Source organism: Danio rerio, chromosome 23 (genome assembly GCF_052040795.2).
Source record: "Danio rerio strain M-AB ecotype USA chromosome 23, GRCz13ab, whole genome shotgun sequence".
Classification (NCBI taxonomy): Eukaryota; Metazoa; Chordata; class Actinopteri; order Cypriniformes; family Danionidae; genus Danio; species Danio rerio.
In genome coordinates, this window is record NC_141043.1 from 34038736 (window position 1) to 34063707 (window position 24972).

Sequence of the window (24972 nt, forward strand, 5' to 3'; positions counted from 1 at the left end):
GCACTCCTTATACTGTATAAATGACCTTGACTTTAATAATAATAGGCCTATATTTCTGTCAGAGTAAATGTCGCTCAGGTTTCTGTACAAGATTAAAGGGATTTTTAAAGTAGTTTGTAGTTTTAAAGGGATAGTTCATCCAAAAATACAAATTCTGCCATTTACCCTCCATCACTTGTTTCTTTCTTCTATTAAACACAAATTATGTTCTGAAGAATGCTGGTTCCTGGCACCTACCGACTTCCATAGTAGGGAACCAGCATTCTTCACATCATCATTTTTAATGTTCAACAGAAGACAGACATTTAGTAAGGTTTAAAACCAAGAAGAGAGAATAAATGAGGTCATTTTTTTTGTTTGTGTGTGAACTATCCCTTTAAATCACACAAAACACACAGTTTAATATTCACAGACGCTAGCACATATCACAATTTAGTGTACAGTTATTATTATTATTATTATTATTATTAATATTATTATTATCATTATTGCAAAATATTAAATGAATCAGGAATTAAACATTAAAAATATATTTGCATGTTTACATTTATGTAATCTACTTCTGACTTATTCCACATTAAACATTACATTTCAGTTTATTGGCTGAATTTGCTGTAAATTCTGATTGTTTTAAGTGTCTTGTTTGAGAACTATATGTTTACGAGTCTTAGACATGGCAAGCTCACAGCGGCTCAATCTCTCTCTCCAGCACACAGATCTATAGACAGACACACACACACACACAAAGGCCAAGCCCCATCAGCACCAGATCATGTACCAAAACAAAGTCTTCATAATTCATGAGCTCCTCACCAGCTCAAAAGAGGGAAAGATTCCTTTACATGTCCATTATTCAAAACCCTTCTGGCCATCAGAGAGAGACACACACACACACCTCAAACGGCCAAACATTAACCTAATTATATCTTCGTAATTATATAAGCAGTCACAGATTTGGTTTTCTGTCAGTTTATTTGTTTGATAAATTGTTACAAATGTAGCAAAATTGCATTTCTCACATTGTTTACTTTTTTTTTACACTTGTTAAATTGCAAGAAATGCTCCATGACCCATTTTCCTCATAAATGGGTTCTCATCTTTTGGCACAGACTGGCATAGTTGAGTGATGCCACTGAAAACGCATTCATTCATAAAGCCTGAAACGTGATAGCAGTTTAAAAGCTACAATGGCTGTCAGTCAGATCCCAACTAGAGTAGTCAGAATTGTCCTGGGAGCGAGGGATTAAGAGGAGAAAGCGAGGACAAGAGGGGAGTAATGGAAAGATAACCGTGTATTCTTTTCTTGAGGCATATACTGTACCATGTTGTCAACAGTATTTGCATAATGTTGATTACCAGAAAAAGGTACACTTGCTGCAGATATTAAAGGAATAGTACACCCAAAAAGTTATATTACCTCAACATTTACTGTCTCTCTCTCTCATGTGGTTTTAAACCTCAATGGTTTCTAGCTTCTGTTAGAACACAAAAAGGATATTAAATGACCATGGAAGTCATTGGGTGCTATCTTTTAAATTGTTAAATTTAAAAACTATCTTTTAAATTGTTAAAGGATTATTCTTCTCGCATTACAATAGAAAATAAATAAGAATATATGACATGTATTTAACAAATAAGCTATTTATTAATGGACAATGCAAAGATATGATGTTTAAACATTATTTGAATCTAACAAGCTTAGTGTTGAATGTTTGCAATGTTTACATTGCTCTACTTACATTAAATCTAAATCCCAAATATCAGAAATGCCAACAAATAGTTAAGATTTAATTAATGTCAGTTTTAATGACATTGATTAATGCACTTCCTTGACAGATTTCATTCATTCATTTACCTTCTGCTTTTTCCCTGGTGTACCACAGCGAAGTGAACCGCCACTTACGTAACAGATTTATGTATTTTTAATTTTATGTGGTTTATGTATTGTGTTTTATGTTTGGAAAACTAATTTCTAATGGCATATTTAGTATATTTTCAACTAATTGCACTGTTCTCTCCCAATAGGTGGCTTTAGAGGTTTTTGCAAAAAAAAGAAAAAGAAAAAAAAGCAGTAGTGGATTTAGCTGGTTTTAATGCAAAAGAAAATTTACCTTGTTTAAAAAAGGGACATTTTTGAAAATTAGATTTTATTTACTAGCTAATAACCTTATCATTACATAGAAAATGAAACTTCTAAACCTAATCAGAGGAGCCTGATAGAAAATGATCATTTACTAGAAAAGAGGTCTGATGAATTTAGAAGGTTTTGCAATTGAACTCTTCATATATGCATTGCCATTTTTTGGCCTTCAAGCTTCATAAGAGCTTGCAAAGTATTTCAAAGTAAGATGCTGTAACTTGATGTCTGTATTTATTAAGCAATATGAGGGTCTTCATAATGGCTAATAAATATTTAATGTATTTACTTAAAGTGATAGTTCACTCAAAAATGAAAGTGTACACACTATTTACTAAACCTCAAGTGATTGCACACTTGTTTGAGTCTCTTTATTTCTTTTGAACACAAAAAAAGACATTTTGAAGAATGTTGACAGCCATTGACATCCAAAGGAGGAAAAAAAAAGGTAACACTTTATTATGAGGGTCCTTATTGCACATTTTGTTGACTAAAAGTTGCATTGCAACTACATGCCAATTAATTCTCATTTGTGTTGTATTAGACTGTGTGCTTAATATCTGCTGATACTTCTCCTTCAACAGACATTTAACTGACTATAAGAAACTTTGCAAGTACATGTCAACTTACACTAAGCCTAACCTCTTTCAGTCTACTTATAATCTATTGAGAATTAGTTGGTATGTAGGTGCAATATAACTTAAATTAATAGCAAAATGTTTTAAAGAGACCATCGATAGCAAGTGATAGCAAAACAAATACCATGGAAGTCAATAGTTACCTGTTTCCAACATTTTTAAAATATGTCTTCTTTTGTTCAATAAATAAAATGTAACGGATGAGTACATGATTAGATATTGTTCAGTTTTGGGTGAACTATACCTTATATCGTTAGTTATAAGTTATCGGTTATATATTCGGGAAACTAAGTTGTCTTTTAAACCATGTAATGAGTCTCGCACAGACCTCTAATGGGAATTAAAATGGTGTCCTTTTTTTCCTTACTTACAGAAGCAAATTATCCCAAAATCTTAACATGAACTAACACATAAAAATACATCTATTGACGAGGGTATGATTGAAAATAATCTGTTTAGTGGTAATCAAGATTATACTGCAAATGCTGTTGACCAAGCATGAAGACATGAAGCATGACTTTGTATTAGACCAGGGAATATTCCATTCCTTCATCAAATCCTCGACCGTCAGCCAAAATCCATTCGCAGTATCTCTGACTTTTTGTCCGACTTGTTTTGTAAAGCGGACGGAAGCATTGGAAGGTTGAGGTCTGTGGCTCTACGCTGTATTGCTGTGCGCAACTGCACTGTGTTTCTTTTCGCTGTATTACCGGCCATCCCTATGCCTCCTCCTCCTTCCGTTACCGTGTTCCTCTTTTCCTTTGCGTGTCTCAGGTTTTTAATGACGAGAGCTTGTTGTCTTTGAGATGGAAACAATGGTGGTTTTGAGCCATTAACAAAGAAAGGCGAGGAGCCCGTGCCTGCTGTCGTGTGGCGCGTAAGACCAACCCATGTCACTTTTCTAGCTGTGCCTTCTTTCAGCGTTCCTGTGTGACGCAGACGTGGTAAAGGAGACGTTTGTGTTGTGGTTTCTACCGTGCTGAGGTGTCGAGCATTGTAAGTTTTCTCCTCAATGGCCAGTAAGAGGTCTTTAAAGCGCTGTCCTGTTTTGGGAGAAGCCCCCTTGTCAGAGTAGAACGTCTGCAACTTTTCTAGCTTGTCGTCGTGATGATGTTCACATTCTAGTGCTTGATATTTGTCAGAGTATGTAGGTCTCAGGTCATGTGTTTTGACTGGGGAGTCTCTGGAGGAGTCTGTGGCATCACAGGGAGCAGAGTCACAGAGATTGGGGTCGCTCGCGTCTCTGCAGGAGCACTTCGGTGGACAGACGTGAAGCAGATCCTTCTCAACAAACGCTGATACTGAAATATACACATGCACAAAGTCTGACCACATTTACAATTTCGTATATGAGTGCAGCAGGAAAGACTCTTAAACGCTGTGAATAAGCAAGCACTTTTGAGCTTCTGGTTCAGTCGCTGTAAATTGGCTCAGTGTTTTTTGGTTAAATGTCTAAAATAAGATGCTTAAATGTGAATGACTTAAATATTGGGTTCGGTTCAGGTGATTTTGACCCACATAGGATTTTCCTTTTCCCAAAATAGCTTAATGTTAGTACATTAGGTGCTTTTGTTGCCACTGACCACGTTTACATGGACATCAGTGATCAAATGATTTGCCTTAAGCTGAATAAGACGATAATATGATTAAGGCGTTTACATGAGTTGCTTTTTGAATGTTTCTTTCATGATCCCGTTTTACATGTTATAGCAGGGGTTTTCAAACTGTGGGGTGCGAGACATTGAGGCGTGCACTCGAGTAAATTATGATAACTATTTTTATGCGTTCACTAGAGGGAATATGATTAAGGTTAGCTCCATAGCTAACTATCAGGCACCTGTAAAGTTAATGCGTTCCAGCAAAACATATACAAATTAAATGGAGCAGGTGCTTTTTAAAACGAATGACGGTGAATGAATGAAAGTCAAACCGGTGAGCCGTCTGACAAAAAAAGTGCCCTTCTGAATCAAATCAGCAGTTTGCCCTTCTGGATCTTTCATTTACTTTGAAGACATACTGACTATGTTTACATGTACATCAGTTATTTGCCTTAATTAGACAATATTATAATTAAGGTGTTATGTAAAGTGCTTTTTGAATGTTGCATCACCAGTCTATTCACATTTCCTGCAGAGGCTCATTTAATTTTGGGTGTTTCATCTTTATTTTTTCGACTTTACTGCAGTTTGTTTTAAGTTTCACTTTCATTCATGAACATTTCATTCACTGCCCCGTGACTAACTGGGGTATTAGATGCGAATATAAAGTAAGGACTGGTGGAACAGTGTTGTTTTAATGTAAAGCCGGATGGAAAGAAAAAAAAACTTCTGTATTTCGTGATGTGTGTGTTCGTGTGTGCAGTCGTTTACTGACAGCCGTGTGTGTGGATCTTGTCACAAAATGCGTCGAAAAGTCTTACATGACGGTAATAGTTTGATTGCAGTGTTTACTTCAATTATGCCACTAATATATGCATGCTCCACATATCTTAATTCTATTTCTGTTTAGTTCAGTTATGACTTTAGTGGGATTAAGGTAATTAAAAATCGCTGTTTACATGGTAGACTCTTAATCAGAGTATTAAAATCATATTAAAGTATTGTTGCCCATGTAAACATACTCAATGTTCAACCCAACCACACCGTGAGGGCTCTGTGAACTCGGCTTTGCGAAGCAGCATTTTCTGTTTGTACGTACATCAAAAGCAAATATGCTATGGCTCACGCTTATTGGCAGTGAAGGATGATTTACTGTTAGTCGTGTTAGGAATTCGACCACAGATTAGCATGTTGTCCTTACAGATACAGGCTCAGCCATCACACTGAATCAAGTAAGCTGTATATTTATGTTTCAATGTAATAATGCTACATACTTTAAACGCAGCAAGTAATATGTAAATGATGTTTGCACATGTATTATAATTTTGGCTCAAGGGTGGGGTGCCTAGGGGGGTGCGAGTCAAATTGTACAAACTTGGGGGGACGTGTGTCCAAAAAGTTTGTAAGGAAAAACCCCTGTGTTATAGCACATAATCCGATTAACGTCATTGCATCAACACACTATCCACATTTCCTCTGGAGTTTCATGATATTTCGGGTGTTTCATTTTTAATTTTTTGACTTTAACTGCAGTTTGGCACTTTCACTTTCATCCAGGCCCCCTGTGACAAACGAAATATCGGATGTGAGTATGAACTGCTGAAAGAGTGCTGTTTAATGGAATTTGATACCACATGCTGTATAAAGTAAATAAATATTGGATTTAGTCTTTTTGTCATATTGATTTCTTTCTGAAAAGACTAGCTTAGTACTATTGTTATTAGTTTCAGAGGTTGTTATCTTGGAATAACCAACCTGATCTCATGAGAAAATGTAACTATTTTACATATTGTCCGAAAAGTGACTAATTCATGCGATTAACGTATGATTTTTAAAAGGAAACATACCCGCAATACCACACGTCTAACACCTCATTGGAAAAAGAGGAAATATAACTAAATATATGAATGTTGATGTCACTTTGATGTAAACCATTACTAGCTTACATATTCACTGATAATATAGCATAAGTCAATATAATTTTCTTACAGTTAGTTTTATATTTAAGGAACATTCCACACTTAGAAGCAAAAGACTGAATCCAATATTTAGGTTTTTGTGTGCTATTTATTTTTGCCTGGAAACAGGGTGTGAATTTGTACAAAATAAAATAACTTCAAAAGAAGACTCTAGAATAAGCATTTTTAGACTTTTGGGTTTGAGATTATTCTGATGAACATTTATTTTAAGAATCATAAACTTTTGTTGATCATAAAACTCATCTTCTCCAATAATTTGAACCATGCAAACTTGCAAGTGGACCTACAAAATCATCATAAAAAAAAGATGAAATGTCTTATTAATATCATGTACATTACCCTTTGGATTGAGTCCATCATGCGTCTCCACCAGTATGGTGATTTCATTAGCCGTGTCCTTCGGTGGTGAAGCAGGAGAATCTGCTCTGTCCACCAGGCTTGTCTGCTTTGGTCTGCTGGTCTCCGCTGGTCTTTTCATGCCACTCTGGGCATCTCTGTCCTGTGATTGGCTCCTCTGGCTCTTACTAGCCTGCCTTGAGCTTCTCTCATTAGCTGAATCGCTCTGAGGAGACTAGTGAAGGGATGAGTGTGGTAAATGTTTTGTGTTTCAATGAGACTAAATTGCAAATTGAAAAATTATTATATCTGTTCTGATCACCTGCTGCTGACTCTTTGCACTCGCATTGCTTCTTCCTCTCGACAAGCCTTTATTCAAAAGATTCCATTCACTGTTTTCCTCTCTCTGAGGACAAGAAGTTTTATTTTAGCTATGATTGGAAACCAAATAATCTGACAACTTGGAAAACATCACTGTAATCAATACCTACTTTTAAAGTGCAAAATAGTTTCTCAAAATACTGATATCTTGTATTTTAGCATGCACTAATGCTAAAGGGGCTGTATGTGAGTTTTTGACTCTTCTAAAGCATAAAAATAGCATATGTTTGCAGATCTTTTAGAAACAAGTCATGTGAATATTCTTGTTTATCTGAAAAACAGTGCTGAAGTCACATATTTTGCTTTAAAATTGTGTTTTCCGTCTTTGTTTAGGTTCTTTTAAGCTGCCTAATGCCACTTTAGCCCATTATATTTTTCATTGTTGGAAAACCGCGTATTTCATTCATTCAGAAAGCATGCATCCATGACCAAAATGTGACCTCCGGTGAAAAGTAGAAGAGTCCGAAATGAGAAGCAGAATCACACATGAGTTCCACATGAGGTTATTAATTTGCAAATAATATAAATAATAAGAACGTAAACATTAGTTGAGCAGCTTACATTGTAACTTGTGTTCTAACAACACTCAATGTGATGAGATTTGCAGTGACAAGCAATTTGGCTGTGCACCAGACTAAACACAGCAGAAATTTAAGTACACCCATTCGGAAGCATAGAATATGCACTCACTCACGAAATGGTAATGTTTATAATCTAATTAATACATATTAAACCTCTTTAACATTATTAAATGTAGATGCTGAATCATTGATATGTGTTGACTTGCACTGAGTCACAGTTCCAAAGTTCAGTTTATTTTATTTTCAAGATCTGAAGTGAACTATCTGCTACTGCTTTCAGTTGTACGGTAATAAATATCAAGTAAAATGGCATTCAAACTCACATTTTTAGCTTTAGCATTTAGCACATGAGGTATACCTGAGGGCATCATTGTCAGTGTACCCTGTTGTTGAAATAGAAGCCGTTTCTAATATATCAATTTAAGGTGTTGGTTAGAACAAAAACTCTTTTTAATATGAAAGTATTCCTTCTATCCCGTGCCGTTGCTTCTATTTAGAACAGTTTAAATCAGCCTTTAGGCTCGATCGTTAGACTCGCTCCTTTTGGTCCTCAATCTGGCAACCTGCACTTGCGTTTGTTTTGATCCAGGAATGCCTGTGTGTGGTTACCTAGTTTAACCACTGGGTGTCAAACTTACATACTGCCCCTTTAAAACACTGAAAATGATTTTAATGCTAGTAAAACAATACAAATGTAGTCATCAGACCATTGTATTGTGACATATTTATGAATATAAGATTACAATTAAAAATGCTTTCATAAAATAACCTAAGTTTTAATTCTAGCAAATGCTGACTGAAAAAACATATATAATACAAACTGATAAACATTGACTCATTGACATGTAGAAATGGAAAAAGAAAAGTAAAAAAATGTAAGAAAAGTAAAAAAATGTAGGGGTCAGTAAGATCTGAACTTGTCAGAGTAGAATTCAACATTATTATTCTTCCAATTAACTACTGCACCTTTAATATTTGTCAAAGAATCCTCTCAGCAATCTCTTTTTAAAATTAATAATAATCACCAAATTAGCATATTACACTGGACTTCTATGATCAGTAATATTGAAATCAGAGTAATGGCTGCTGAAAATTCAGCTTTAAATCAGAAATAAAAGACATTTTAAGATCTGTTAAAATAGAAAACACTTGAATGCATGTTTGTCCATTTAGCTGTTATTTTACCTTCATGCTCCGCACTACTTTCTGATGCCTGGTCAGTTTTTTCAGCAGTAGATGGTAGCACGCTAAGATGGCGGACGGCTTGTTACTGATGACCGTGTGGATGACATCAGAAAGCCCGAAACCCAAAGATTCAGTCATGTAGTTCAACACTGCTGAATTCAGATCCTCAGGACGCATCCTAAAAAACCAAACACACATCAGATGTTTCTTCCTTCAGATCTCTTTCACATTTGCTGATACCGTACCTGTTTTTATGAATGACTGTGTGCAGGGGTCTCTTAGCGTAACCCTCATTTAGCCATTTATCCTCCATTGCTGCTTTTACTGTTGGCCTTTTAGCTGGTTCTGGCTCCAGCAGAGACAAGACAAACTCTACAGCCGCTAGAAAGAAATATAGAGAGAACACTGACATCCTGACACTGCTGAAAGAGACTCAATACTGTTTAAACCTTACACAAAAGACCTGAACACTGAATCCTGTGTCTGTGTTGTGTCTGTGTGTGCTTGTTGATGTGTTTTATGAGGACACACAATTGTATAATGTATTTTATACTGCAAAATTGTATCATATAATGATGTGGGTATGACCTAGTTGTAAGGTGGTTTATGAGGACACTTGTCCTCATTTGTTTATGCAAAATGCTAAAAAAAAAAAAAAACTAAAAGCAATGCTTAACAGGGTCTTCTCACATTGTAAATTTACCACAGGTTTTCTGTGAGGGTTGAGTTTAAAGGTGGGCCATATTTCAATAGAATAGCGTTTTTAGAGTATAAAATACATTATGCCTGTTCTTGTAAACCATGTGTACGTGTGTGTGTAACCCAGACTGAACTGCTCAAGGTTTCTTTTACAGAATGGCAGATCAAATGTAAGAAGCACTCTGCTCCTCTGTGCCACCTTTTCAGTCCAGGGGGGATTCCTCACTCCAGACTGCCAGGTTGGCAGTGTGTGTGTGTGAGTGTGTGTGAGTGTGAGTGTGTGTGTGTGTACTGAGGTGAAGGTAGTGTTTGTGTCAGTAGACAGTGACGATCACATTTACGCATTTACTTAGGAGTATCATTACAGGCAGTCAGGATGACAACACAATGATAAGTCAAAACATACTTTAGAGATTTCTTTATAGTATTTTTTTTTCTATGATGCCACAGTAGAGTGGATGGTACAGACTACATGACATAAAAATGAACATTTAAACATAATAATTTATAATTATAATTTATTAATATAATAAAAGTTTAAACTGTACATAGATATAACTTAGCAGGTACCTTGATGTCAAAAGGACATCAAACATCCAAAACTGCATAAATGCGAATCGATTTGATGTCAACTGATGTAAAAACGACATCAATTTTGGCATCAAAAAGTGATTTCAGGACATCTTGTAATCAATGTTTGACATCAAGATAGTTTACATGCATTGTACACTGATACAAAATCCAGTGTACATTTGTAATTGAAGCTTTCAGATGAATAAAACATTTCTTTCAAGGTTTTTTTGTGGTGAAAATGGGATAAATGTGTGAATGTCAAATGGATGTCAAGTTTTTTTTTTCGTTTTTTTTTTTTTATGGACATCAAGGTGACCGCTTAAAAGCAAATACTAAACTACAAACGTACATAAATTCACAATAAATGAATGAACTAAGCCACCTTACCCATCTACAATAATTTAACACCAGATAACGATAGCAAAGTAGACTATATTATATAACAAATTTCTAATGTATGAGAAAAACAGAAACTGCTCTTATAAGTTATTGCAGACACAATTTAGAAGAAGATTAATATTGTGTTAGTTCACCCAAAAAATTGAAAACTTTCTTTCTTTCTTATGTTAATCACAAACAAATATATATTGAATACGCCATTGACATGGAGGTTGAGTTTTTATTTTTGGGTGATTTAGCACTTAATATTTTTATATAAAAACAAATCATTGAATATAATAACTAAGAAAAACATCACATATATACTCGTTTTAATTCGGAGGTTTACTGCTTACGACAAAATTATTCACCTCCCATTTGATTTTTTTTTAATTCATGGGGCTAATAACTTTGACTTCAACTGTATATACTGAAATGATTCAGTTTTGCCTATTATGCCCATACATAATGTATAGAAATGCACTCTTTTTGTCATTTTAAATTGCACAAAAAATGTTGACTGCCTTGGTAGTTCCAGTGTTAATATAAATAATATAAATGAAAATATTATTGCTTTAGTGATGTGACTAAAAAAAGCTGCACACTATCAAAAATAAAAAAAAGACACAAGCATGATAACGTGATAAGCGATTTACTGAAAAAGGGCAAATGTTTTGTCACATGTTTACCATTATCATTTCCAAATGGAAAACAGGAGACTGAAACATTTTTGTCCTTTTTCCAGTAAATTGCTTGTATCACTTGATCTTGCTTGCGTCTTTTGTATTTTTAGGAGTGCACAGCCATTTTCAGTCGTTTTATTCTTTGTAATTTTTGGGGGTCAATTTACCTTCTGTAATGTATGAAGGTGCGGTGAGTTTTGGTAGCTTTCATTACTGCTATATTTGTTTCAGTGTTAGGTTTATATTGTTTCTGTTATGCTTTTTAAACATTCTGTTTTTGAGGTTTGTCCATTAAAGGTCAAAATCCCAAGTCCTCATCTGTGGAAGTGCAGATTTGCTTTCCAAGCACAAAATCTTCTAAATATGCCGAAAACGCATACCAAATACAAGTGCAAATACGTGCAAGAATAAGTTGTTTTGGGTGACACACACAAGTAAGCATGGTAGCAAGTTATTGTATCATGATGGTTTGTTCTGTAGTCTATTAAAAATATATCTCAGAGGGGCTAATAATTCTGACCTTTAAATGAGTTTAAAAAAAATTTAATATCCTTTAATTTTAGTCAAAATAAAACAAATAAGACTTTCTCCAGAAGAAAAAAAATATTATTAATAATACTGTTAAAATTTCATTGCTCTGTTAAACATTATTTGGGAAATTTTTAAAAAAGAAAAAAAATCTAAAGGGGGCTAATAATTCTGACTTCAACTCTGCATATGTGTGTGTGTGTGTGGGTGTGGGTGTGTATGGGTATATATATATATATATATACCCTTGTTTGATTCACCCGTCCCCACCAATGTCAAGTGCAAACCTACGCCCTTGCTGTAGTTGTATGAACTTGCATCTATTACGTCTTCATTTGTTGTTCTTTTTAATAAACAATCAATGTGCTGCTTCAGAGAAACAGGAGTCAGGTCACTATACGTAAACGTACAAACTACGTAACAATGATCTAATGTCACCTGCAACAGAATCGGGAAACCCGGCCAGATTGTGTTCCACTGGCAGACATTTACGTCACAGTGTTTGTAGTGCATCTATTTTTGTGATTGGCGAATATACACTGTTATCAATATTGATGAAGATGAATTTTAATGTGTGGGATCAGATGATCTCACAATCTGATGGAGAAGAAGGACACGTGAAATGCTCCGCTTCATTCCACACCTTTTATCTCTCCTTCTCTCTCTCGCTCTGTCCCGGTCAAGAACTTATTTACTTTATTTATACCGTTTCTTTAGTAATCATAATACAGAAAATAATGGTAATATTGTAAAATATTATTGCAATAAAAACTGTACATACATAAGCTGTTTATTATTATCAATATTATTCTGAGATGTCAATCAAGAATACTATTTAGAGCAGTAGTTCCCAAAGTGGAGGATGCTTAGTGATTTTCAAAATTCTTATACATCTTATTAAACTATTACAACTACCACATTTTATCCATAACTTACAGAAGATAAATATAGTATTAAATAGTTTCCTAAAAACAACATACAAATAAAAAGCCAGTTAATTATAAATTGAACAAATGAATAATGACTATTAAACTTATATGGTTGTTAGACTGTTGCACCTTTTTTTTGTTGTCAATATGCTCGTGTTTTTATTGGTTCTATTGGTGTGTGTGTGTGTGCACCATTGTGTGCAATGTTTCTATGTTTTAACTACACTATTTGAGGATAGTGGGTGTCCTGAGTGACTAGAATTGTTATTTTGGGGGTTGCGGGCTGAAAAGTTTGGGAACCCCTGATTTAGAGCATTTATCCGCAGAAAATTAAATTAAGTTCAAATATCTAAAATCTCAGATATTGGTATTATAAATAGGGATTAGGATTTAGATTTGGAGGTTAATAACCGATATACTGTAGTCGATAAATGTAAATGTAATATTTTTATACAGTGAACAACTGATTTCATTTTAAAAACTTCATAAGTTTGAACAGATCTTAGAATAGTCGACTCAAAGCAAAAAAGCAATATTTTCAAAATTTCAAGGTGATTATATAGGCCTATATTCATGATTTCACAAATATCAGCCTGCCAAAAATAGATAATTCGCTATGCAAAGAAAATAAACATGTAACTTGACTGTTGCATAAAAATGATAAGTTAAATAAAATGAGAAGCAGGTAATTCTGTATAATGACATAATCTATCGGCTTAAAGATATCTGCCTAATAATAATAACATTAAATATAGCATTTATTGGCCAATAGCGATATGGACGCTGATATATCATGCATCCCTAATTATAATTGTCAATGGATACATACACATTTTACATATTACATTTTTGTGACATTTTTATTTGATCTATTCATTGTGTTCTTGCTAAATAAAACTGTTAATTTTCTTCAGAAAAAAAATCTTTTATGGTAGTATGTGGATATGGTTTTGCCAAAATCAACAACCCTGTGTGAACCAGCCAATGGTCACATGACAATGTTTAAATGAAAATATCAAAAATGTATCTGATGCACAGTTTTTGGGTTGGGGGGAGCGATCTTTATTATTTGTCAGTCATTTTTTTGCAAAGTGACTTAAATGCAAAGTGAATCAATGAGTCAATAAAAAGCAACCAAATCAATGTAAATTCCCCACTATAATCACTTTATTTTAAGGTACAAGTCTCGCTATTAACAATTCATTCAACTAAGACTTTTAGCTCAATAATGAAGTTGTTTGCTGATTGTTATTAGTAAGCTAGTAGTTGGGTTTAGGTATTAGGTAAGATTAGGGATGTAGAATAAGATGATACTTTTATAAGTACTAATATACAACCAACACTGTAGAAAATGCTGGACTCCATGCAATCAATTTGTGTTGTGACAACATAAAGCAATTAGGTAAACTTGTTAGATTTTACAAGTTTAAGTGGATTGAACATAAAGCCATTAAGATGTCCCTCAAGAATTGTATTGTTTCAGCTCTTTTTAAGTAAGTTGTTTGAACAAAAAGCAAACATCATTTTTTGAGTGAACACCTTAAACAGAAGCCACTAGCTAACAGTCGGAATTGGTTACTTTAAGGCGTTACCAAACAAACATACTTCAGCGCTTACCTTTGCTGATATCTGATGGTATGGGGCTGATTTCTCCATTCACCATTTTCTGATGAAGCTGCTTGATGTTGAAGGGCTCCACGGTAAAGGGTAATGTGCCAGTCAACATGGCAAACATGCTCACACCTCTAAACACACACCAATTACAATCACAATCAGCTGATCTAATCAACATACATGTGACTGCTGTTACTAGAAGACTAATTAGCAGTCATTGTAGATGCAGTAATGTACTCACACAGACCACACGTCCACTTTAGGGCCGTATTTCTTGTGCGCCAGCAGTTCAGGAGCAGCGTAAGCAGGACTTCCACACTGAGTGTTCAGCAGATCCACAGACAGAGAGTCGCCCTTCAGTGTGTTACTCAGACCAAAGTCTATACACACATGAACACACTCTGCATGATATCTCTGATACAGACACTTTCAACAGCTGACAGACTAATGTATGACTGATTAATTGCGTTTGCTCTGTGTTTGTTAGATTTCAGAAGTCCAGAATGCTTGATATAGGAGACAGAAACTTAGTATGGTTCTTGTCTTCATTCATTCATTTTCTTTTCGACTTAGTCCCTTTATTAATCCGGGGTCACCACAGCGGAATGAACTGCCAACTTATCCAGTACATTTTTATGCAGCGGATGCCCTTCCAGCCGCAACCCATCTCTGGGGGAGATACACACACACACTTACGCTACAGACAATTTAATCTACCCAATTCACCTGTACCGCATGTCTTTGGACTGTGGGGGAAACCGGAGCACCCGGAGGAAACCCACGCGAACGCAGGGAGAACATGCAATCTCCACACAAAGGCCAACTGACCCAGCCGAGGCTCAACCCACCTTCTTGCTGTGAGGCGACAACACTACCTACTGCCCCACTGGGTCGCCCTGGTTTTTGTCTATATCATAATAATATAATTACGTGCGTTATAAAAAAAGTTGACAAATATAGTATACACTGTAACAGGCAATTAGTTGACATTACTTAAAGTCAGCAAACCTGTTGCTTTAAAAGCGATTTTAATTGAGTAAACCTGTTACCTTAAAATTCTGTAAATTCACTAAATGTGTAATTATAAAAATTAAGTCAACTTAAAAGGTTTACTTTTTTAAAGAAAAGTAACTAATCACGTTTCGCAGCATACATGTTTTACACACACATACATGTACAGCTATCTTTATGGGGACTTCCCATAGAGGCAATGATTTTTACTGCACATTTTACTTATATTTTGAGGATATTTGGTCCTCACAATATAAGCAATACAAGGCACAGACACACACACAACCTTTAAAGCAATGGTCTCAAACTCAAATCCTGGAGGGCCGCAGCACTGCATACTTTAGCTCCAACCACCTCCAACTCAAACCTGCCTAATAGTCTCTAGTAGTATTGAACACCTTGATTAGTTTGATCAGCTGTGTTTGATTAGGATTGGAGCAAAACTGTGTAGAGCTGCGGCCCTCCAGGAACTGAGGAGCAAGATGCACTTTAACAGACACTCACCAACTATCTTAATGTTGTTGTGCTCATCCAGTAGGAAGTTCTCAATCTTCAAGTCCCTAGATAACAACACAAAAGTATCATAATTCAAATGAAGGAAGTGTGTTGAGGATAACTCATTTCGTGTTTCTCTGTACAGTCATGTATTTCAGCTCTATATGTTTTAAATAATCTGACATTTTTAAGAAACCCAGCTTTATTTCTTGGTATTATTCTTGAGGTTTGTCCATATTCTTGATATTTGTAAGGAAAAACGTACAATGTGACGACATCAATGATGGTCTTTTATTTTTTACTGAAAATTTATTTATAACTGGATAGTGCACATACCAGGGCTCAACAATAAGGACTGCCCGATGGCCCGGGGACAGCTTGAGAGATGCCCGGGACAGTAGACAGAATCCTTATCGTTGAACCCTGCATACTATTATTTTCAATACTTAACTAACATTTCCATTTTAAAATTCAGTCATTTGTCTGCTTTTGTCATATTTATAAGCATCTCTGTTAGCAGTATCATTTTTATAGCTGGTAAAAAAAGTCATCCTTAAACTTGTTTCAGTTAGGCAATATTTTGTTGTTTTTTTATTCCATTCCATTTTAATTAACCAAAACCCTTTTAAAGCACACAGTTTTAAAGCACAAAATACTCTTTAGATCAGGGGTGTCCAAACTCAGTCCTGGAGAGCCGGTGTCCTGCAAAGTTTAGTTCCAACTCCAGTCAGACACACCTGAGCTAGCTAATCAAGCTCTAACTAGGCTTTCTAGAAACATCCTTGCAGGTGTGTTGAGGCAAGTTGGAGCTAAAATCTGCAAGACACGAGGTTGGACAACCCTGCTTTAGATCAACTTCCCCTCAGACTTTCAGCCATGTCAAGAATAATTGAATTAAGCGAGCCATTAAATTATTATAATATAATTCAAACCAGAAAACTGCCACCACACAAACTATTACCCTTCAGGTGTGCATTATTTCCCAATAATGATATGGTCCTGACTCAATTATTCCTATACAATAATTAAAGTAGTTCATCCTTTTTTTCCTATCATGTAATTCATTTATTTGCTGTGAGTTTTAGTTATTTCGCTTTTGTCCCAGGCAGTGAGGGATTACTTCAGCTGTGCTTTATCTGTAAATAAAAACACTCATACTAAAATAATGTTCACAAGCCAATCAGAATAAAGCGTTCAACAGTCCTCTAGGCAGAATAAAATATTGTATTAAATCAGAAAAGAAAAATAAATAAATAAATAAATCAATGCTTTTTTTTACTAGCGATCTCAGACTTTGGAACCTCACTGTACATATATTCATATAAATATGAATATAAAATCTCCCTGCATGTGCGGCAACACAATGACCAGCCAACAACCTCTAGCAGCACACAAAACATAATGAAAACTCTGAATTAAAATTGGTATTAAAAAGCAGAGCTCTGCGAGTGATATCACAGCGCGGTGGTCCTGGACGTCCAGTCATTCTGCCGAACTCGGCATTTATACTTTCTCTCCTTTTATCTCTTTCCACTTCATCATAAACACTCGCACTCACTTTGACGACCGCACGCTCCTCACATTTAATACGAAACTGCATCAAAAGCCTATAAAAATATCACGGGCCTCAAGGCTATTTTTTGCTTCTCTCCATCTCAAAAGTTCACACACAGACACTCTCCCTGAAACGTACAAAGAAAAGCCTTTAATAAAATTGGAAAAGGGCTTTAAATCTGCAAGCATTGCAGTTTTCTGACAGATATGATGTGTGCTGCGGCCTGACGGGGCTTTTCGGCTATTATTAGTGTGTTTTGCGCAGACTCCAAAACATAAAGCGAGTGTTTGTGGAGCCGCTTGATAAAATTATTTGATTAACGCTATTGAACTTTTGAACTGAGATGGACATGAACCCACTGCTCTCTGGTTTCCATAGGCACTGCGTATATGTGTGTGTGTGGGTTGATGAACATGCTTTGATCCCTGACCTGCTCTAATAAAGGACACAGAGCTCTGCGTTATGAAGCTTCATTCTGGACTCCATTAGTAAGGAAGTCAGTGAATGATGTGTTAACCATAGTGGCTCTGCATGGCTGATGATGTCATGAGAAGCTGATGGCATTACCACTCCTGCCTTTATTAAGGCTGCACTGGCAGACCAAAACTCTACACGCACATGCATACATTCATTTAGCTGCATGATTTCTGTTGCTTGTGGTTTTTGAGAGTAAAATTAGATTTTAAATGAAAGCACTAAATGAGTGTAAATGATGTATTTAATTGTGGCAGTTTTATACATTTTGTGTTGGGACTGCAGTTTGATAGATAAATCATGAAATTCTCAAGTTAAAAATGTTAATAAATCAACAGATTCTTAATTAAACTGAGATTTAAAATAAAACCGTAAGAATATTTGTGTTAGAAATTATTAATTGTTAATTAATGCATTAATTCCAAAAAGTAAACTTGCATGAATATTCTCACTTTTTCAGTTCACACATTTTTTTTTTCATTCATGTTTATTTTGTTTTATTTAATTCATTTTTATTTTATTTAATGCTTTTAGAAAAATGAGTATACAGTCAAGGTCAGAATTATTAGCCCCCCTGAATTGTTAGCCCCTCTGTTTATTTTTTCCCCAATTTCTGTTTACCAGAGAGACGATTTTCTCAACACATTTCTGAACATAATAGTTTTAATAACTCATTTTTTGTTTTAAAAAATAAATTTAAAATAGATTTATTTTATCTTTTCCATGATGACAGTACATCATATATTACTAGATAGTTTTCAAGACACTTCTGAACAGCTTTAAGTGACATTTAAAGGCTTAACTAGACTAATAAGGTTAACTAGGCAGGTTAGTTATTTTATAATGATGATTTCCTCTGTAAACTACCAAAAAATATATAGCTTAAAGGGGCTAATAATATTGACCTTAAAATAGTTTTTAAAAAATTAATAACTGCTTTTATTCTAGCCGAAATAACAAAATAAACAAATAAGACATCTCCAGAAGAAAAAATATTCTCAGACATACTGTGAAAATTTCCTTGCTCTGTTAAACATCATTTAGGAAATGTTTAAAAAAGAAGAACAAATCAAAGGGGGGCTAATATGACTTTAAATATGTTTTCTGCAGACACACATACACAGCTTTAAAATAGATTTTAAATTAATGCATTAAAATAAAAAAATATTAATACATTAACTGATTTTTAATTGAAGTGAGATTTAAAATAAAACTTTTAGAATTTTTTTGTTAGAAATTTTACATTTTATTGTACTGCATTAATTCTAAAAATTTTACTTTTAAACAAAGTCTCAGTTTTTTTATTTTACTCAACACATTTTAAAATTAATTATTATTTTATTTGATATTTTAAGATAAGTTAAGTATATATGGTTTTTTGCAGACGCACATACACTATAACTTCAAATTAGTTTTTTTAAATAATGTATAAATGAGTGTAAATGATGTATTTAATTGTGGCAGTTTTATACATTTTATGTTGGGATTGTAATTTGATAGATAAATCAAATTCTAAAATTAAAAATGTACAATTTTTATTGAATTGAGACTTAAAATAAACCCCTTTGAATATATATATATATATATATATATATATATATATATATATATATATATATATATATATATATATATATATATATATATATATATATATATATATAATTTTTTTTTCTATATAAGAAATTAAATAATTGTTCATTAATGCATTAATTCCAAAAAGTAAACTTGTATAAATATTGTTACTTTTTAAGTTCACTCAACACATTATAAATTGTATTACTGTTTATTTGATATTTTTACATAAATTAAGTATATTTGGATTTAGAAGACACACATTAACTTTCAAATGTGTTCAAGTATTATTTCACACAATTTTAGATATCTACATAAAAATCTATACATAAATTTCTCTTTAAAACAGTTTCTCTATATTAAACAGTAAATTCCCTTTATTTAAAATTTTACAATACATTGAATACATTTAATAAATATATTAAATTGTATCTTTTCTAACTATGTATTATTACATTTTATAGTGAGCATAGCAAATTATAGCACTTATAGTATTCTATAATGGTAAATATTTAATAGTAGTTAAATGTAGTTACCTAAACTGTTACTAAATTAACAAATTACAGCAGACCAGGAATAATTTCAAAAACACACGTCTTTTCACAGAAATATTAGACATGTATTAAATATTATTGTAATGTATAGAGAAAATAATATGGAAGAACTAAACACCCACAGATTTAGCCACTTTATATTAAAATACCAAATGTAACTTTAATTTCATGAGGAATAAAAATAAATCCAAGTTTAATCGTTTTGCACTCCAGGGTAACATATTACCTAAAGGATATTTTTAACTTAAAAGTAAATATTAGTACCTTCGCAGCCCAAATTTAAATGTACATATTAGTACTAAAAATAAATAAAGTACTTAAGGGTTACAACCCAAGTGGCGAATTTTCCTTTATTCATTCATGTATTCATTCATTTTCCTTCAAATTTAGCTCTCAATAACCATAAGCAACAGAAATCATGCAGTTAAATAAATGTAAGTGTGTGCAGTATTTTGGTCTGCTTTAATAATATTTTATTTGAATGATTTATTTGATTATTTACAGTAAAATCAATTTAATAATGCATGTTTTTTACTTTTAATTTAACAATAGCAATTTTATGAATACATCATTGGATAATAGACTGTAAAATATTAACACATTACATTCTTTTTAAGTCTTTGTATGAATAATTTTTTATTTATTTGAATTTTTTTAACAACAGTTCTATCTTCATACTAGCAAAGCGTACTGACACATATTTCATCCATTTCCACACACCCTTCTCTAATCTACAACACAAAGCACATCATTACTTTAAGACTTATAACTAGAGTCCACAATACAGCTTAACACCTACTCAACGTTTTCATTTCTTTGTGTTTTTCCTTCCTCCCTGCCATCCCTCACACTCCTTATGATCTCTGCACTTCATTTCCACGTGTCTAACGCTATCATTTAAAGAGATTCCCCCCAAAATGAAAATTACTCAACATTTACTCACCCACAAGTGGCTCCAAACATTTATGAGTTTCTTTCGTCACACAAAAAAGGCATTTTGAAGAATTTTGAAAATGTGTAACCATTGGCATCCATAATGCAAAGAAACTGCTAGAATGTCAATGGCTAATGGTTTTAAACATCCCTCAAAATATCATCTTTTGTGTTTAAACAAGTGGAGGGTGAATAAAGGATGACAGAATGTAGATTTTTAGCTGAACTATATTGCTTTTCCCTCCATCCCATGATGCTTTGCATGAATTATGTCTTTTAATCAGTGATGTGTTAAAAACGGTACATGGAGGTATCATTATACTAAATGAATAATCAACTTAGTAGAATTAACTAATTACATTATTCGAATAAATGGTCACACTTTATTTTAATGTAACACTCACGCTATTAACAAGACTATTAGCTCAATCAACGTCTAATTAGCTGCTTATTAATACTATTAAGGTATGTTAGTGTATGTATTGCTTATTAAGAGTTAATGTAGAATAGGATCATACTTTAGGAGTACTAATAAACTGTTAATGTCTTAATAATAGGCAAGTATTAAGATAGTAGTTAATGATTTGAATTGTCATGTAATTTCATTTTCATCTGCTTATCCGGGGCCGGGTCGCGAGGGGAGCAGTCTTAGGAGAAAACTCCAGACTTCCCTCTCCCCAGGCACTTCCTCCAGCTCCTCCGGGGGGATCCCGAGGCGTTCCCAGGCCAGCCGAGAGACATAGTCCCTCCAGCGTGTCCTGGGTCTTCCCCGAGGCCTCCTCCCGGTCGGACATGCCTGGAACACCTCCCTAGGTAGGCGTCCAGGAGGCATCCGAAACAGATGCCCGAGCCACCTCAGCTGACTTCTCCCAATGTGGAGCAGCGGTTCTAGTGTGAATCGGTAAACTAAAGTGTTATATTTGTATATATGTTTCATATCTATGGCTCTGGATGCGCCTCGGGATCCCCCCGGAGGAGCTGGAGGAAGTGCCTGGGGAGAGGAAAGTCTGGAGTTTTCTCTGAACTTAACTAACAAATTACAAACAAGTAATTCCACAGCAATATTTCAGATGTATTGAATGCATTAAATACAGAGCGTATTGTGTATAAAACGCATTTAAAATAACATGGTAAATATACACACTTATTTTTTTAAATACCCCAGAACATAATAACATCAATCACTTAGAATATACATATGCAAACAATAATGACCAATACTTGAAAGTCGTACATATATATTGGATATTACTGTACTGTATAGAGAAAGTAATTAAAACACAGTGAACTCAACAGCAGTTTAGCCACAGATATGTTTGTGAAAGCTACTAACGTTGCATCAAAATACCAAATGTTATTATATATCATATTATATATCATTATTTTCATGAGGAATAAAAATTCACTGAAAAAAGTGATTAATTGAATTCGCAAAATTTTAAGTGGCAAATAACTATAGTTATAAGGGCTGAAGTTTAACAAACAAATTAAGCTTAACATTACTAAACTGAATCTGTTTTGTAGCCAATATAAATTGTTTGCAACCAGTTACCTACTTAAAAAAATAAGTAAAGTCAATGAAGCAGTTTTTTCAGCGTAAAACAAAATGTCAAAAACAGGAAGTTTTGATAACACAACATAAATATTTACATTAAATCAGGCGTGACCAACCCTGTTCCTGGCGGTCGACCATCCTGCAGATTTCAGTTGCAACCCATAACAAACACACCTGCCTGTAATTATCAAGTGCTGTTCAGGTCCTAATTAATTGGTTCAGGTGTGTTTGATCAGGGTTAGAGCTGAACTTTGCAGGAAGGTTTAATAAGGCAGAAATGCGTCAATAGAACCACCATTTTAGTACAGGGTAGCGCTCCTTTGAAGTGAATGTGGGACCAAGGTGCATTCAGAGCCATAGATATGTAAACATATATACATATGCATATATCTATGATCGGGAGTTTTCCCGGTGGTCAGTATTCTTTTTAAATTACAGAAATTATCATTTTACATCACTTTTCTGCATTGATGGATAAGTGACCGCAAGTGCATTGCCAACAAAGAGTGTGTGTTTGTGTTTGTGTGCATGAAAATGTATTATCCTCCCTGTTCAATCTGATGTAATCGGTGTCCAGAAACACACCTACTCTCCTGCTTTCACTTATTCTAACGAGGGAGTGACTCATTTGTGAATGAATGTCCGTTATGAACGACTCGCGTGAAGCATTGATATCCTGCGTCTCAATTTGGATATCCACCTTTATGATCTAAATGGTATTTAACATTTGTAATATTCAACAATTTAGGGTGCACATTGAGGTGTAGGCACTGTTATGTTATCAGACACCCTTATAAGTTAGCCCACTTCAAAAACTAGCCGTTATTTCACTTAAGAATTTAGTGCAAGTTGGTGCTACTGTGCCTTATGGTCAGTGCAGTAAGTGACTATATTATCATCAATAATGTTACTTGTTAAGCACAAAAGCTCATAACATACAAAAACATAAACTGCACAATCTTACCTATGAAATGTTCTGCCTTTTTGCTTTGTTTGCTTGTTACTACACATGTATGCAGCACAAAACTCCAGCATCTTTATATTGGTTTTAGTCTTTAGCGGTTGAATGACATTTGTCCTGGGAGCACTGTACAAATGTGGCGGCTCTATTGACGCATACTCAGGGTCCGTATACGATATCTGATGTATATATCTATAATAACATAATAGATGAAACAGACAGGTGTTGATTACCTGTGCACAATGCCGTGTCTGTGCAGGTGCTCTACAGCAGATAGTATCTGGCGGGTGAATCTGCGCACCTCTCTCTCGTCCAGCCGCTTGCGTTCACAGATGCGGTCCATTAGGTCTCCGCCGCCACACAGCTCCATGGCCATGTAGTAGCAGTTCTCTGTCTCCAAAGTCTCCAGCAGCAGGACAATGTTGGGGTGGCGGATCAGCTGGTGAATCCGCGGCTCGCGCTTCATGTTTTTCAACACATATGAATCCTGACGAGCCTTCTTCTTATCGATCACCTTGATCGCCACCTGATCCACAAATAAACAAACGCTCAATATTAATATGGACTTCGGCTCAGATATCTGTCTGAAAGTTTATTATATCAGGTGTAAAATCAAAATCTGCAATGTTTATTTTGCTAGTGCACATTGTTCTTCTTTGGGTGAACAATTAATCGATGCTTAATTGAAGTTTTGTTTAGGTAATCTTCAAAAAGTAAAATAAAAATGATAGATTTTTCTTTTATGCCAAAAGCATTAGATTAGTAAGTAAATACAACATCGCTAACTACTTAATCTAGAAAACTTTATAGAGGCTTTTCTCAATACTCAGTTTTTACGAACCTTCAGATTCCAGTTTTTCAAATTGTTGGTCAAATATTGTCATAAAGTCTAAATACACTGTTAAATATTTAACCTTAAATTTACAGTAAATTACTGGCTATTAATTGCATTACTTTCACAGTAAGGTATGTATGTAAAGTAAAGTAAAGTATGTAACTTCACAGTAAATTACTGTGAGATACTTCATAATAACAGTACATAAACAGTTCAATGTGTAGCTTAAATGTAGATATGAGTACCCAAAAATAAAAAAAAAGTTCATAAAAAATGAAAGGGTATCACTCAAGGGGCAACATTTGCACCTTTGTATCCGAGTATCTGAATGCTTTATGCTGTAACTTCATAGTATACTCAGAGAACACTTGTTTCCCACTATAAGTATTTCAGCTGGTACTGGCAACATGTTATGATGTATTTTGTCTTCTTCCTTAAACACAAAATATTTTTAAAAGCCATGATTTATGTATTTATTAGGGCTGCACGATATTGGAAAAAAACTTGCGATGTTTTATTTTTCTGCAATAGATATTGTATGCATACAGTTTCACAAAATGGTTTGAGTAGCTCTATTTTTTGTGAAGTCGAAGAGTATACATGTACGGAAGTTGATTAATCACAATGCAAATAAATGATTTTCTTACTTTGTCTTGTTTATAGTCAAAATATCTCAAATTTTATCTCAAATTATCTCAAAAATCAAGTAAAAATATTGTTTGTTTTTACCAGAAAAAACAAGTCAAAATTAGAAGTTTTTCCTGAGGACAAGCTAAATGATCTGC

The 24972-nt window shown here is 34.3% G+C and overlaps 1 protein-coding gene across 5 annotated transcripts in view; it reads right to left on the reverse strand.

Annotated features, from left to right (window-relative positions):
* Window positions 1–1919: 1919 nt before the first annotated feature.
* The window catches only part of LOC101887148 (hormonally up-regulated neu tumor-associated kinase homolog A), a 227935-nt gene continuing 204882 nt past the window's right edge, over window positions 1920–24972 (reverse strand). For all 5 annotated transcript variants that reach the window (XM_087307439.1, XM_087307440.1, XM_087307437.1 and 2 more), the window contains 9 exons: window positions 23586–23878; window positions 15755–15810; window positions 14481–14619; window positions 14243–14370; window positions 9081–9216; window positions 8836–9013; window positions 7011–7094; window positions 6692–6923; window positions 1920–4076 (listed from right to left, as the gene is read on the reverse strand). In XM_087307439.1, the coding sequence (XP_087163565.1) occupies window positions 3343–4076; window positions 6692–6923; window positions 7011–7094; window positions 8836–9013; window positions 9081–9216; window positions 14243–14370; window positions 14481–14619; window positions 15755–15810; window positions 23586–23878 (1980 nt within the window). In that variant the 3' untranslated portion in view covers window positions 1920–3342. The remainder of the gene's footprint in view (window positions 4077–6691; window positions 6924–7010; window positions 7095–8835; window positions 9014–9080; window positions 9217–14242; window positions 14371–14480; window positions 14620–15754; window positions 15811–23585; window positions 23879–24972) is intronic.